Genomic DNA, 17,182 nt, shown 5'->3' on the forward strand with positions numbered 1-17,182 from the left:
CTTCAACAGTTAAAGCTGGAATCCGCATTAGGTAGAACAGTGCCACTGTTCGCCCCAGAGCATGTGTTATTGTTTTTGTTTTGTTGATGAAACGGAGGAGAGGCGCATCCAGCATCGTAGTAAAAACAATTGCAGTAGGCATACATACTCTGTTCTATCGTGAGTGCAATGATGTCAGAGGGGGAAAACATATTTGTTGTTTGAAGTAACTGTTATTTTAATATCGCAAACGGACGTGGCAGTTTTACCAAGTACAGATTCCAGCTTTAAAGTAAATAAGATTCAGATTTTCACTAGCCTGGTCCCAGATGTTTGTGTGGTCTTGCTAACTCCTATGGCCATGACAACGACCATAGGAGTTAGTAAGACGGCACAAACAGATGTGGGACCAGGCTAGCTTTTTATCACCTGGCCTAATACTCATCTTAACTCATAAATAACGCTCCACATTCAAGGCATATTTGACAGATTAATCTATTCAGCTTCATACAGTGGCTTGCTAAAGTAGTCACCCCCTTGGCATTTTTCCTATTTTGTTGCCTTACAACCTGGAATTAAAATATATGTTTTTGGGGGGGGTGTATCATTTGATTTACACAACATGCCTACCACTTTGAAGATGCAAAATATGTTTTGTGAAACAAACAAGAAATAAGACAAAAGAACGGAAAACTTGAGCGTGCATAACTGTTCACGCCCCCAAAGTCAATACTTTTTAGAGACACCTTTTGCAGCAATTACAGCTGCAAATCTCTTGGGGTATGTCTCTATAATCTTGGCACATCTAGCCACTGAGATTTTTGACCATTCTTCAAGGCAAAACTGCTCCAGCTACTTCAAGTTGGATGGGTTCTGCTGGTGTACAGCAATATTTAAGTCATACCACAGATTCTCAATTGGATTGAGGTCTGGGCTTTGACTAGGCCATTCCAAGACATTTAAATGTTTCCTCTTAAACCACTCAAGTGTTGCTTTAGCAGTATGCTTAGGGTCATTGTCCTGCTGGAAGGTGAACCTCCTTCCCAGTCTCAAATCTCTGGAAGACTGAAACAAAGCAATGGCTTTTTTTCTGGCCACTCTTCCATAAAACCCAGCTCTGTGGAGTGTAAGGCTTAAAGTGGTCCTATGGACAGATACTCCAATCTCTGCTGTGGAGCTTTGCAGCTCCTTCAGGGTTATATTTGGTCTCTTTGTTGCCTCTCTGATCAATGCCCTCCTTGCCTGGTCCATGAGTTTTGATGGGCAGCCCTCTCTTGGTAGGTTTGTTATGGTGCCATATTCTTTCAATTTTTTAATAATGGATTTAATGGTGCTCCGTGGGATGTTCAACGTTTCGGATATTTTTTTATAACCCAACCCTGATCTGTACTTCTCCACAACTTTGTCCCTGACCTGTTTGGAGAGCTCCTTGGTCTTCATGGTGCAGCTTGCTTGGTGGTGCCCCTTGCTTAGTGGTATTGCAGACTCTGGGGCCTTTCAAAACAGGTGTATACTGTATACTGAGATCATGTGATAGATCATGTGGCACTTAGCTAAATAAAGTCCACCTGTGTGCAATCTAATTATGTGACTTCTGACGACAATTGATTGCACCAGATCTTATTTAGGGGCTTCATAGCAAAGGGGTGAATACATATGCATGCATGACTTTTCATTACATGAAATCCAAATAAAAATCCATTTAAATTACAGGTTGTAATGCAACAAAATAGGAAAAACACAAAGGGGGATGAATACTTTTGCAAGGCACTGTATATCATTATACCACCATGCTTTGTTCTGTAAACATTTCTAATCTCACTTAAAATGCCATTCAGAAATTAAATACAACAAAAACATGAACACAGGTAGTGTTTTGAGCTACACGACTGACCTTTGGCCCCACCTATGAAGTAAAGGGTCAATGGTCGGCAGGACATGTAGGCAGGACTAGTAGCCTCATGCCCCTGTTGCTTGCCCTTACAGTAAAGGCTCATGCCCCCTGCAACCCACCCCTCAGAGTAATGGGTCAATGGTCATGTGGATCTGGTCTCTGTTCCGCCTGCTTCCATTGGAGGAGTGGAGGTAGAGCTCCTCCCTCTGACACAGGACTTGACGCGTCAGGATCTTGCGGAAGGTGTTCCTGAAGTCCTGGATGCGGTAGGCGTAGATAATGGGATTGACAGCGGAGTTGGCGTGCGACAGCATGATGGCTATGTACATGACTGGGGCCGGCTTGTACAGGTCCTTGTAGAACAGGGTCAGGCAGTTGAGGATGTGCACTGGCAGCCAGCAGAGGGCAAACAGCCCCACAATGATGGACAGAGACTTGGCCGCACGGATCTCGCGCTGAAGCAGCCCGTGATGGTGGCTGCCCCTATTGCTGCTCACCGAGCACTTGAGCTCAATTTGGTGCATCTGCTTGCGGGCCACAGTGAAGATCTTCACATAGATGCCCAGCATGATAAGCAGAGGAGGCAGGACGCAGCCAAAGAAGTTGAAATAGACCATGTAGTGCATGTCCACCACATTCTCAAACTGGCAGGTGAGCTTGATGCTGCTCAGATCGTCCACCCGAGGGGCGATAGTGGTACTGGTTTCCCCCACAGAGCTGCCATTTGTCAGGCTGCTGGAGACATTCTGACGGCAGGAAGAAACCTTCAGGTTCCAACCCAGGAAAGGGATGAGGCCGATGACAAAGGACAGGATCCATAAAATAGCAATGATTCTTCTGGCCCTCGTGCCTGTCACCAGCTCCTTGTACCTGGACAGGGGGACATGCAGAGACCAAAAAGACAGTGTTAACATCTGTGGGGGTTATACAAGGGTCTTATTTTCTGTTCCCTAATAGTCGTGACCGAGTGCCCTTAAAGGAACAGTGGCCTTCTATCAAGCATTCTGGCACTAATGCTGCATATTCATTCATGAATAAAATAACGTAAGGGGTTAACAGAAAGGCAACAAAAACATGCGGTCGTAAAGTTCTTCCGACTGAACATTATATTAGGTAGGGCCTGTGGCAGGAATAATCTATCATTTCCATGATATTGCCTAAAGCAGGATACCAACAGATAACGAGACGTCATTCCAGCAGACTTCTATCGATCGAGGACTGGGTGAGAATGCCATTGGGCTCCATGTGTTGGACATATGGAAAACATATTGACATCAGCAGCACACTGCTGTATGCGTCTCAGTGTAGACTATCTACATCCTGTCTGCTTTACACAGACACCAGGTATCCTGCTGTACATTTAGCCTCTCTTTGCCTTGTCATGTGCTCTGTTCCAGTATCTATAGCATACCACTTATGAAGCAATCTGTTGTATTGGGCATGCATTCAAAGTGGTATGCTAGTATAGATATTGGAATGGTTGAATCAATGTAGGGATCTGGATCATTTGTTTATGACACTCTCTCAGAGCAGACAAGCTGGCTCTGCTGTAGTGAACTGGATATTGCACAGAGAATAAGAATTTGGCAATTTGAGCAAGTAAAATATTGCATTTCACTGAGCACATTAACTTAAGAGACAGGAATGTGATAGGAAAAATCCCAGTGTAAGGGATCTCGTCCTCCTCTTCTAAGGAGGAGAAGCGAGAAGGATCGGAGGACGAAAACGCAGTGTGGTAAGTGTCCATAATGTTTATTTTAAAACAAACTGAACACTACGAAATACAAAACAATAAACGTGAAACGAAACAGTCCCGTGTGGCGACAAACACTGACACGGAAGACAAACACCCACAAACCAAAAGTGAAACCTAGTCTACCTAAGTATGATTCTCAATCAGGGACAACAATTGACAGCTGCCTCTGATTGAGAACCACACTAGGCCGAACTCAAAAACCAAAATAGAAAAACAGACTGCCCACCCAACTCACGTCCTGACCATACTAAAACAAAGATAAAATAACAGAACTAAGGTCAGAACGTGACACCCAGAGTCCAACTCATCTCCTCTCTAAACATGTCTGCAGGACCTAGCCCAGTCACACTGAGGTTAACCTTAATAACTAGCATATTGAAGAAGGATGAGATAAAAATAGAACAACAATCTATCTATACAGTGTTGAACACATAGACAAATAAGGGGTGCTTATATTTGTCCTGTTTCACACGTGTGTTAACTGCGTGGTATGACTGAATGACTGCTAGGTATATTTAGAACCACTGTTTTGCATTGAGCCACAGATTTCTCAGGCTAAATCATGAGACTATACAGCAGATATACAGTAGATAAAGGATAATCATGGACTTATTATCAGTGCTCATGTGATTTCACTTGCTTTGATTATAGCATGTAATAATGACATGTACTGTATAAGCATGTCAATTATATTTCCACATTATACTTCCAATAGTACAACAAATATCAACTACTATTAAAATAGACAGACTAATAATTTAGTACAATGGAGAAAATAGCTTTTTGGTTTTATTCAAGAAGAGGAAGTGGTCGTTGTCTGCTGGAAATGTTTTTTCCCTCCTCGTCATGAGAGATGCTTTTTCACGTGGTCAATTTGCCGGTAAAATGACTGTCAGCCATGTGCCATTTCATGGAAGTTTAGTTTCACAGGAAGCAGCAGCTCATTTGACTGATGACCCTCAGATGTCAAAGCCTCAAAACAGACTGGGACTTTTGTGATGCAGTAGTAAATTATGAATCATGGTTCCCTGGGCTGTACCTCTGTCCCCATTTCTCCATTTCCCATCCATCCATTGGAAATACAATTCCATTCAAATGGAGGCAAATAATTAGTTGTAAAACCTTTTGATGTCACCAGATTGCCTTTAGATGCAATATAACAATAGCTAGTGAGCTAAAATTGAGGGAGGACACCGAATTTTATCTGCTAACATTAGCATTCCTAGCTATTTTTTATGAATTTTGCTAGCTAATGACAACATTGCCATCTGTCTAAAGGACATTTGACGACATGATAATGAAGGCAAAGTTGTTTCCTACTAAACATTTGACTACTTTAGCAATGTAATCGTATTTCCTGCCACGATAATGTAATTTAGACTAAACCGTCATTAGCCTCCGTCCAGAATGATTGGGCACCACGATTTTAGGGCACACACCATCACTATTGGAGAGAGGCTTGAGAACGTACATAACAATGACATGACGCGACTCGAGTGATGGAGGTGGGTGGGTACACTGCACACATCTCTCCATCTTTCTTCTTCTCTAACAATCCATCTCTCTCCTCCTCTTAGTCCTATAACCTTTCAGCCAGGAGAGGTATGAGTTCCAGGCAGTGACTATTATCTGGGGGGGTAGACAGCACTCTCATTCTCTCTGTCTCTCTCTCTCTCGTGCTCCCTCTCACACACACTGTCTCTCTCTCTGCTTCTCTCCCCTACTGTCTGTCCCTCTCTCTTTCTCCCACTCCCTCTGTCCCCCTCTGTCCCCCTCTCTCTGTCTCTGATGGGTTTGGTGGCATTCCTCTGTAAGGGCCAGTGAATTGTCGGATGAGTGGATTAGTTCTGGCATGACGACAGCATGCTGGCATCGTCTCTCTCGGTCTCCTTTCTTCTGTTCCTTTCTCCCCACACCTCCCTTTTCTAACCCCACGGTTCATGTGGTTCCGCCTGGGGCACATTGCAGCTGTCAGACTAGTAGTGTCAACAATCACTTCACAGCACATCCGCTTAAAAAAACAGTATAACCTCAAAGGGAAGAGGTGTTTCTCTTTGCTCCACTGGCAACCCCATCAAATTTTGCCTACACTTAAGATTTGCATGCAAAGTACGCAAATATCCTGTCCTCACATGGCATATGGCACCAGCACTAATTAGAGATCCACTCAAGAGATGTGTGATATCTATGTGAGATAGGCCTATTATCTGTCGTTACAGGCCAAACTAGTACAGATTCATAACAGGAGTTAAGAGGCTTGGATTCATGGCGATGAAGTGCCACATGTTGTGAGCACAGCCCATCTCACTCTAGGCTGTATCACAACCAGACGTGGTTGGGAGTCCCATAGGTCGGCACACAATTGGCCCAGCGTCTCCAGGTTTGGCCGGGGTAGGCCGTCATTGTAAATAAGAATTTGTTCTTACCTGACTTGCATAGTTAAATAAAATGTCAAATACAAACATAAAATAAATAAATAGATGAGAGTAGGCCTGACAGCAATACTCTCACATAACCCCGGATCTATGCAAATATGAGTTAGGTCACTCAGTATGGGTACGCCTTCGTTGAGCATAGTCACAAGGATCTCCTATCACACAACGTCTGTGGTAGACAGACAGGAGTGACAGTCAATAGGGGAGACCCCCACTCCTTTATAAAGCTCTGTTGCTCCATCTCGCCTCACTCTCCGTTCTTCCTTATGAGGTTGTAATATTCCTAAATATTCTCCTCAGCATCAGCTTGGACTAATGCTTTCTTGCTAAACTGTTCACAGGCAAAAAGGTAAGGATTCACTACAGAGCTTAGAAATTAGATTTCTCGTCAAGAGGATTGAGCACCTTTGCCGAAAGGAACATTTACTTCTCAGTCTCTGGCCAGTTAGGGCAGAGCTAGTCATGTGCAGCTAACAGCCCACCTAACTACAATTTTGTTCATTCCCACCGAGGAGGAAGAAAGGATAGAGATGAGAGTCGAAGCTAGCTCACAAAGAACGCACATTCTCTTCAGCTAGCAGTGTGCTAGTATGAGCCAGACTACTAAACCTCTGGAAAACGCTAGCTTGCTATGCCAGGACTAGCTAGCTACACCGATAAGCCTTGGCGAACACACGACTAGAGCTAGCTCCATCTCTAGCTCGCTCTACCTACACGGTAGCATCCCTACTTTTTTAAATTTCACCTTTATTAAACCAGGTAGGCCAGTTGAGAACAAGTTCTCATTTACAACTGCGACCTGGCCAAGATAAAGAAAAGCAGTGCGACCCAAACAACACAGAGTTATACATGGAATAGACAAACGTACAGTCAATAACACAATAGAAAAAAATATATATACAGTGTGTGCAAATGAAGTAAGATTAGGGAGGTAAGGCAATGAATAGTACAATTCAGCAATTAAACACTGGAGTGATAGATGTGCAGAAGATTAATGTATAAGTAGAGATACTGGGGTGCAAAGAAGCAACAAAAAAAACAAAATATGAGGATGAGGTAGTTGGATGGGCTATGTACAGGTGCAATGATCTGTAAGCTGCCCTGACAGCTGGTGCTTAAAGTTAGTGAGGGAGATAGGAGTCTCCAGCTTCAGTGATTTTTGCAATTCGTTCCAGTCATTGGTAGCAGAGAACTGGAAGGAAAGGCGACCAAAGTAGGAATTGGCTTTGGGGATGACCAGTGAAATATACCTGCTGGAGCACGTGCTACGGGTGGGTGCTGCTATGGTGACCAGTGAGCTGGGATAAGACGGGGCTTTACCTAGCAAAGACTTATAGATGACCTGGAGCCAGTGGGTTTGGCGACAAATATGAAGCAAGGGCCTGCCAACGAGAGCATACAGGTCGCTGTGGTGGGTAGTATATGGGGCTTTGGTGACAAAACGGATGGCACTGTGATAATTTCATTTTCAGAGCACCTTCAGTTATGGCTACCTCTTCCCAGTGTGCTTGCAATAGCTAGACTGCTAACCCACGAGGTGAAAGCTAGCTAGCTAGCGACAGGACTACTAGCAACACAGCTACGCGTCGGCAGCACACGCATAGGCCAGGTTTTTCCATACCGGGGCTATGGCTAAGCAACGAGGCTATTAACCTACGGGGTGAACGCTAGCTACCAAACGCCAGGACTAACTCCACAGCTGTGAATCCTCATGGGTTCGCCTGTGAACAGTTTATAGCTGGAAAGTATTAGACCAAGTCGAGGCTGAGGAGAGTAATTAGGAATATAACGACCTTATAAGGAAGAGCGAAAAGTGAGGCGAGTGGGAGCGACAGCTCCTTATAAAGGAGCGAGGGTCCCCCCTATTGGCTGTTGCTTCTGTCTGTCTACCACATACATTGTGTGATATGAGTTCCTTGTGACCACACCCAACAAAGGTGTACCCATACTGATTGACTGAACTATTATTTGAAATGGAACTGGTCTGGTGAATGGAATTATCATCAACCCTTTAATGCAACCCAGAGCCATAGAGTCAATGTATTGCTTGGATGCAAACTTTGAATAATGCTGGTGTGTGGGAGGCTACACTTTTGGGTTTTGTACAAACAAAATTAATTCAGTAGTGTTGCAGAAGTGTGTTAGTAAACCACTCCTCACCACCTTTATCCTATTCACGCTCATTGTTGCTGTATTTACATCACTTATGTTGTATGTGTAGTAAGGAAGACCTGTTGCCAAACCCATTTCCTCTCATGCCATTAAACAACTGCAAAAGCCAAATTACAAACTTTATTGAAACAGCCTCACAGTCTTTGGGGCTCAATAGTGCCAAGTCATTATGATGTAAGTCCACACACTTAGTTTGGCAATGCCATCCTTTAAAAAAAAGCCTCTGAAAACATTTGTCTCAGTAGCAGCATAGAGGAAACCAGCTTTTCAAGGACACAACACTGATTATTTCGAAGTATAGAGAAAGACGTGGGGCCTGAGAACAGAACTGAAGAGAGACAGCTAGGTGATGAGGCCTGGCAGGTTTGTTAGCTGGGAACATTGTAGCCAGAGGTTATGCTATTGGATCTTTTCCTTTAGACAGTCTGGTGTGTGTGACAGACAATACCAAAATAGCTTGAGAAACAGAAAATAAAGGCTCTAAAATGTTTGAGTATGTGTGCATGTGTGTAGTCAGTGGGTGCCGAACAGAGGGCCATCTCGCAGGGTTTGAAGTATCTCGTCTGCCGTTTCACATCCACCAGAGTCAGCTGTGAAAACAGTCTGATCTAAGGGAACTACAGTCCCATAAGACTAAGTCCCTGCCGACCAAACACACACAAACACTAAAGAAATGGCTAGAGAACAGTAAATTGAGCTGACCGCACACTCTTCTCATTACCATGCCACGTGTGTGCGATGTGGGTCTGGGTCTTGGTTAAAGGGGTAAACCGTAAAATAGAAAATCATGTTTCAATCTGGCTTGCTTTCTGAAAGGAATGTTCTTGTTGACTATAATGCTTTTGCTGGCATAGACGGGTTAGCTGACAACGTTTGTGTGTTATGGTATGTAGTGAATCGTAAGTGGCTTGTTTGATATTTTTATTTTGATACCAGGTCTTGTTTTGAGATGTTTTGACTGATGTTACATCTATGCTAATATGACTAACATTCGCTAGCTAGCTAACCAACAAATGTAACGATGTATTTGAGAGACAAGTGCTCATTCAATAGATATCGGAGACGAAAATATAGTTTACACATTATCAACAATCTAAGACAACCCTGTCTGTTTTGCCCCATAGTTGCGCATGCATCAGTTTTGTTGCTAAACAACTAACCCGTCTATTGAGCTGCAACATTTCTGTATGTGATGATATGTTATTTTAATAACATCCCCCTGAAGAATTGTCCATCTGATATTTCACCCATCCTGGGAATAACATATTGGATAGAATGCTGTTGCTTTCCTGATTAAGTTAATTCTTGGAAAACCACTGTAAATGGAAAAGCAACCGTTTGCCTTGTCATTTCACACACACCGGCACTGAAATCTGATGTGGTAGCAAGTAAGAGGGCTTCTTACATAATGTGAGAAGAAGTCCTGTGAGCAGGAAAAACTCCTGGCCTTAGTTACAGTGGGGTCGGGAAATTATTGCCACCCTTGTTGAAGATGAACAAAAATGAATGTCTAAAATAAATCATTCAAATACTGAGCTATATTGTATGCAAAAAAAACTGGAAATTACAATACAATTAAATTACAATTAAAATACAATTGCTCAGAGAAACAATTCTCAAAAAGGTATCCAAATTATTGACACTCTTGTTTTCAATACCTCAATTTGCAAAGATAACGGGCACTGAGTTTTCCCAAAAAATGTTTAGGAGGGAACTTAAACCATTCCTCCATGCAGAATCCTTCCAGACCCTTGATATCCTTTGTCTATCAATTCAAACCACAGGTTTTCAATGGGTTTCAAGTCTGGAGACTGAGATGGCCATTGCAAAATGTTGATTTTTGTGGCCAATTAACTATTTCTTTGTGAATTTGTGCCTGTGATTATGGTCTTGCTGGAAGATCCACTTGCGGCCGAGTTTCAGCCTCCTGAATCCTGGCAGAGGCAACCAGGTTTTCGGCTAAAATATCTTTGTACTGGGTAAAGTTCATGATTCCATTGACCTCAACAAGAACCCCGGGACCAGCAGAAGAAAAATAGCCCCGTCACATCAAAGATCCACCACCATATTTTGCAGTAGGTATGGGATTCTTTTCTGCTCATTCATTCACATTTTGATGCCAAACCAACTACTGGTGTGCGTGGCCAAAGAGCGCTATTTTCATGTCATCTGACCAAAGCACCAGTTCCAATCCAAGTGCCAATGCTTTTTAGCAAACTCCAGGAGTTTACATTTGTTGGGTGACATGAAAATATAGCTCTTAGGCCATGCTGAAACTTCTGTAAGTGGATCTTCCAGCAAGACAATAACCCCAAGCACACATCAAATCCACAAAGAAATGGTTTAGCCACAAAAAAAAACATTTTGCAATGGCCATCTCAGTCTCCAGATTTGAAACCCATTGAAAACCTGTGGTTTGAACGGAAGAATGTAGTCCATAATCACAGACAAAGGATTTCAAGAATCTGGAAGATTTCTGCATGGAGGAATGGTCTAAGATCCCTTCCCAATGTGTTCTCCAACTCATAAAAACATTTTAGAAAAATGCTCAGTGCTGTTATCTTTGCAAGGTGAGGTATTGAAAGGTAATGAAAACAGGGGTGTCAATAATCTTTACCTACTTTTTGAAAAAAAAAAAAAAACATTTATTGTTAAACAAAACACTTCTGTGCAATTGTATTAGTATAAAATAATATCATTTCCAAATGTTTTTAGCATACAATATAGCTTAGTAATTGAATTATTTATTTTATACAGTAATTTTTGCTCATCTTTATCAAGGGTGTCAATAATTTCAGACCCCAATGTCTACTGAAACCTTTTATACTCTGATACTGCAATAAAACATGTATAAAAAAAACAGCTGCCTCCGGTCTTGTCTCGCAAATAATGATTTTCTCTATCTGAACCAATTTGTCTCATCTATCGTCGGGCTGCCAGTGTGGCAGACTCTGCTACCACCACTGTGCTCCTCTGCCATCTCCAGCTCTATATCAATGATGACACGGAGGCCAGCAGGCTAGGTATCGATCAAGTAGGCCCACCCATTGTCTCAGAGTCTGAGGGAGAGAGGTGTGATGATCTATTATAGCGCCTTTTAAAGTGTACCAGGGGTGGTGCCTCACAATCTACATCAATATACCATTGGAAAATTAGCTACCTTGCAAAATGTATCTAGTCTAAAGCTGCTTTTCCAATCTCTTCAGGCACCCATGTCCTTTGAAAAACAAGCCAGAGCCCAGTGCCCCCCAAACCATAACATAGTTTTATCTACACAATCAAGATTTACAGTCATGAGTGAGACCTCAAGAATGCTTTGGTTCAGCTGTGTGCTGTGTTGTAGCCTGTAGCGTAAATGACTAGTCTCAAGCTACTTCGACTGCAGGTTTTTGAAGTTGACTTGTCTTTGGAAATCTCAGGACAGAGCAAGGAGGTGCATTCTGGACTCCCTTTTCGGCCGGCGCCAAGGAGGATAGTTTGCAATTTTGTCATGTAAAAACAGCCGCACTGGCATTTTCCAGCCCTAACGCCAGGTTCGGCAATTTACCTGTCTAACATCAGCTCCCTTGCGCTGAGGTGTGGCAATATTTGAGGTGTTTCCTTAAAAACAAGTGCAAATGTGACAATTTTATGCAGCGCTAATAGGAAGTTAAGATACCATTAAGACCTCCTTTTTGTGTAACACAGTTGATGATGGCATGGATTTTGAGAGCTGAAGCGCAGCCTATCCAGCCATGACTCACAGTGCCCATGGAAGGAAGATGTGCCTTTTGATCTTGTATTTAGAAACAAAACAAATGTATTGGTTTTAATCAAATTAAACAAATTGGGGGGGAAAAACAATCATTGCCCACCCTCCACTTAATCAAGGCTGGTTTAGCAGCATTGCATATTTATCTTTTTATTCTGGCCATTTGCTAAAAGTACACAGAACAGCACAAACTGGCTCTAACCAGAATAGAAAGGAGTGGGAGGCCCCTGGTGCACAACTGAGCAAGAGGACAAGTACATTAGAGTGTCTAGTTTGAGAAACAGACACCTCACAAGTCCTCAACTGGCAGCTTCATTAAATAGTACCCGCAAAACACCAGTCTCAACGTCAACAGTGAAGAGGCGACTTCGGGATTCGGGCCTTCTAGGAAGAGGTCCTCTGTCTAGTGTCTGTGTTCTTTTGCCCATCTTCACTTTTTATTGGCCAGTCTGAGATATGGCTTTTTCTTTGCAACTCTGCCAAGAAAGCCAGCATCCCGGAGTCACCTCTTCACTGTTGACGTTGAGAATAGCCTTCATTTCTCAGAACAAGAATAGACAGACAAGTTTCAGAAGAAAGTCTTTGTTTCTGGACATTTTGAGCCTGTAATCGAACCCACAAATGCTGATGCTCCAGATACTCAACTAGTCTAAAGGCCAGTTTTATTGCTTCTTTAAATCAGCACAACAGTTTTCAGCTGTGCTAACGTAATTGCAAAAGGGTTTTCTAATGATCAATTAGCCTTTTAAAATGGTCAACTTTTATTAGCTAACACAACGTGCCATTGGAACACAGGAGTGACGGTTGCTGATAATGGGCTGTACGCCTATGTAGATATTCCCTTAAAAAAGTAATTAAATCAACCATTTCCAGCTGCGACTGGCACCTACTACCACACCCCGTTCAAAGGCACTTAAATATTGTGTCTTGCGGCCTCCCAGGTGGCGCAGTGGTCATCGCAGTGCTAGCTGTGCCACCAGAGGCTCAGAGTTCGAGCCCAGGCTCTGTCACAGCAGGCCGCGACCAGGAGGTCCATGGGGCGACACACAATTGTCCTAGCGTCTTCCGGGTTAGGGAGGGTTTGGCCGGTAAGGATATCCTTGTCTCATCGCGCACTAGCGACTGCCGGGTTATTGTGTTATACATACACAATCCATGTCTCAATTATCTCAAGGCTTAACAATCCTTTAACCGGTCTCTTCCCCTTCATCTACACTGATTGAAGTGGATTTAACAGGTGACATCAATAAGGGATCAAGCTATCTCATGGAAAGAGCAGGTGTTCCTAATGTTTTGTACACATAACGTCTTAAAAAAGAACAAGAAAAATACAGTAGACAACAAATTCTCAATAAAATGCCCAAGATAGTGGTGTAAAGTACTTTAGTAAAAGTACTTTAAAGTACTGATTAATTATTTTTTTGTGTATCTGTACTATTTTTATTTTGCCACTTCCTAAATTTTTTTTTTACTCCATACATTTTCACTCACACTTAAAAGTACTTGTTACATTTCAAATGCTTATTAGCATGACAGGACAATGGTGCAATTCACACACTTATCAAGAATACATCCCTGGTCCTCCCTACTGCCTCTGATCTGGCAGACTCACTAAACACAAATGCTTCATTTGTGTGTTGTAGTGCCCCATGCTATCCTTATGAGGCAATTTGAAATGATTTATACTTTTACTTTTGATACTTAAGTATATTTCAAACCAAATACTTTTAGACTTACTGAAGTAATATTTTACTGGGTGACTTTCACTTGAGTCATTTTCTATTAAGTTTTACTCAAGTATGACAATTGGGCACTTTTTCCACCACTTTAAGATCAATATATATCCCAAAACACAGAGGTTTTTGTGAATTTGTTGTCTACTGTATTATTCTTTTTCATTTTTAAAGCCATTTTAATCGTGTACATTTTCCCCATCAGTAAAGTATTCCTAGTTGACCTGTCTTGAAAAACATGTCTATTTGTCTGGGCTTTTCCTGAATTACTTGTAAGTATATGCTATTCATTTTAAATCACCAAACACAGATTTCAATGTCTGTCTAGCAATGAAAATCCCAAATAAAAAAGGTACTCACCTGAGGGGTATATTGATGGCCAAATATCTATCAATTGCAACTGCAAGGAGGCTGAAAATTGAGCTTTGAGTCAGTACCAAAACAAAACAGGCAAGAAAAAGACATCCATAGAAGTCCAAAAGGATACCGATGCTTATGGTTATGGCAAAGGGGATGGCTAGGCAACCCACCAAAATATCTGCCACAGCCAAAGACACCAAAAAGTAGTTAGTTGCTGTTTTCAGAGTGGTGTTGATGGCGACAGACCAGCAAACCAATACATTGCCAGATATGGACAAGATTGCTATTAATATCTCAAATACTATGTAGTACGAATTCATCTCCGCAAATATGTCAGAACATTAGGTCGGTCTTCGAAAATAAGTGTCATGAGCGACACCGTTCTAGTGGGTCCAAAAGAGAAATAAAGTATTTTTGCAATAATCCAAGAACCTTCCAAAAGTATGGTTTGTGTAAACAGCCATCTGCGAAAAGGGAGAAGAACATAGGATACTTTACTTTTCTCCAAAGCAAACCCTGTAATTACAATTGTTTGAAATGTGAATTATTTGCGACTTCGTATCGGTTTTCATGAATCTAACAACGATGCGATAGTATGCTACTACAATCACTCTAACCAAGCCACATGTTATCAAATATACATTCAAAACATAACTTATATCTGCAAACAATTTCTTAAATAGCTTTGTTGCTTACCCCTCTTGAAACAGTGCATTATTTGCCAGTCCTTTACTTGTGCGCCCGGTCCCTTCAAGCCAAGCATCTGTTGCGTGGCTGTTGTGCATAGTAGTATTGTGGAGATTCACTACGTCACATGGTTTTTCAAGTAACGAAAAACATGTCATTACACAAAGTAGGCTAGCCACGCCTCAAATTCAGCGATTTCTACAGACGTGTGATGTTGTGATGCTGTGAACAACAGCTCCACTTTAATGAAGCTCAGACAAGTCATCACTTTCAAGCGTATACGCACCTATTAAAGTTGGTGTAAACAATGAACCAGCATGCTTTCAGGTTGATGTAGTCGTTTTTTCATTTTTTATTGTGCTGGCAATAACCCACTCAAGACATCTACATCTTTTCATTTCAAGGCCACCCCTCCACGGATGTCTAAAATGTGTGAATTGATTCCCACCCAGTGTGTGAATTGATTCCCACCCAGTTGTTCTCCCTAAGCAGCCTGGTCTCATAGACTAGACGTAACATAGTAACATAATCAACCTACCAGGGTGTTTACAAACACTACAGGAACAAGATCATCCACATGTACCGATCACATTTGTACTAATACTGTAGAACTTTGTTCTAAAGCTGTATCCGTACCCATTGGATGCAGTGATCCTAATATAATGGCTATATCCAGGAAAGACAAAGTTACAACAGCTGGGCCTAAAATAGTGTATAAGAGATCATACAAAATACTTTGCTGTGAATCTTAAGCGAAAGATGTTAAAAATATGTGTTGGTCTGATGTGATTAATGAGGAGCATCCAGACGCTGGATTGCTTCTTCCAATTACTGATAAACATGCACCTGTTAAGAAACGGACTGTTAGAACTGTTAAGGCTCCATGTATTGATGAGGAATTGAATAACTATGGTTGAAAGAGATGGCTAAAGGAGTGGCTAATAAGTCTGGCTGCACATCTGACTGGTTGACTAAACTCAACAAAAATAAGAAGAAACTGTATTATGAAGCAAATATAAATGGAGTTCTTTGGAGTACTTTAATTGAAATTATGGGCAGAAAGACAAATTCAACTCCATCTTTCATCCAATCAGATGGCTTATTCATCACAAAACCATTTCATGTTGCCAATTATGTTTAGGATTATTTCAAGTGGGCAAACTTAGGCCAGAAATGCAACAACGAACAGTGAGCCATCGTATTCATGCATCGAAAAGCATCGCAAGTTTGAATTCTGTAAAGTTAGTGTGGGAGAGGTGGAAAAAACATTATTGGTCAATAATGACAAACCCCCTGGCATTGACAACTTAGATGGAAAGCTACTGAGGATGGTAGCTGACTGTATAGTCACCCCTTTCTGTCATATCTGAGTCCTTAGGAAAGTCTTTGTCCTCAGGCCTGGAGGGAAGCCCAAGTAATCCAGCTACCTAAGAGTGGTAAAGCGGCCTTTACTGGTTCTAACAGCAGACCTATCAGCTTGCTGCCAGCTCTTAGCAAACTGTTGGAAAAAATTGTGTTTGACCAAATACAATGTTATTTGTCTGTAAACAAATGAACATCAGACTTTCAGCATGCTGATAGAGAAGGGCACTTAACACTTAACTGCACTGACACAAATAACTGATGATTGGTTTCAAAGAAATTGATAATAAGAAGATTGTGGGAGATGTATTGTTAGATTTCAGTGCAGTCGTATTATTGACCATAAACCGTTGTTGGAAAAACGTATGTGTTATAGCTTTTCAACCTCTGCCATATTGTGGATTCAGAGCTATCTATCTATAAGGGTTTTCTTTAATACAAGCGTCTCTAATGTCAAACATGTAAAGTGTGGTGTACTGCAGGGCATCTCTCTCACAGCTAATGAAGTCACTGAAACCCTTAACAAAGAATTGCAGTCTGTTTTGGAATGGGTGGCCAGTAATAAACTGTTCCTGAACATCTCTAACACTAAGAGCATTGTATTTGGTACAAATCATTCCTTAAGTTCTAGACCTCAGCTGGATTTGGTAATGAATGGTGTGTCTGACAAGTTGAGGGGACTACAATTCTTGGTTTTACCTTAGATTGTAAACTGTTATGGTCAAAATATATAGATTCAATGGTTGTAAAGATGTGTAGAGGTCTGTCTGTAACACCACACTCCATCTTGATTATTGTCCAGTCGTGCAGTCCGGAGTTGCAAGGAAAGACCAAGTTAAGCTGCAACTGGCCCAGAACAGAGAATCACATCCTGCTCTTCATTGTAATCAGAGGGCTGATATAAATACTATACATGCCATTCTCTCTTGGCTAAGGGTTGAGGAGAGATTGACTGCAACTCTTCTTTTTATAAGAAACATTCATGTGTTGAAAATTGTAAATTGTTTTAAAATTGTTTTATGTAGTTCTGTCCTTGAGCTGTTCTTGTCGATG

The 17,182-nt window shown here is 41.7% G+C and overlaps 1 protein-coding gene across 1 annotated transcript; it reads right to left on the bottom strand.

The window, feature by feature from the left end:
- Nucleotides 1–1,651: 1,651 nt before the first annotated feature.
- LOC124000727 (adenosine receptor A2b-like) lies at nt 1,652–14,857 on the bottom strand. Its single transcript, XM_046307308.1, has 3 exons — nt 14,777–14,857; nt 14,081–14,544; nt 1,652–2,743 (listed from the first exon to the last, which is right to left on the bottom strand). Exons 2-3 carry the CDS (start codon nt 14,398–14,400, stop codon nt 1,996–1,998), a joined length of 1,068 nt encoding a protein of 355 aa, XP_046163264.1. The 5' UTR covers nt 14,401–14,544; nt 14,777–14,857; the 3' UTR covers nt 1,652–1,995.
- Between the last annotated feature and the right edge of the window lie 2,325 nt (nt 14,858–17,182).

Source organism: Oncorhynchus gorbuscha, linkage group LG16, assembly GCF_021184085.1.
Source record: "Oncorhynchus gorbuscha isolate QuinsamMale2020 ecotype Even-year linkage group LG16, OgorEven_v1.0, whole genome shotgun sequence".
Taxonomy (NCBI): Eukaryota; Metazoa; Chordata; class Actinopteri; order Salmoniformes; family Salmonidae; genus Oncorhynchus; species Oncorhynchus gorbuscha.

Bases quoted from the DNA above. Each gene is read 5' to 3' on its own strand.
- LOC124000727 (XM_046307308.1), bottom strand. From the start codon at position 14,400: ATGAATTCGTACTACATAGTATTTGAGATATTAATAGCAATCTTGTCC. The intron at 2,744-14,080 runs GTGAGTACCTTT...CCCCCTGTCCAG, and splicing joins GCCATCAATATACCCCTCAG to GTACAAGGAGCTGGTGACAG.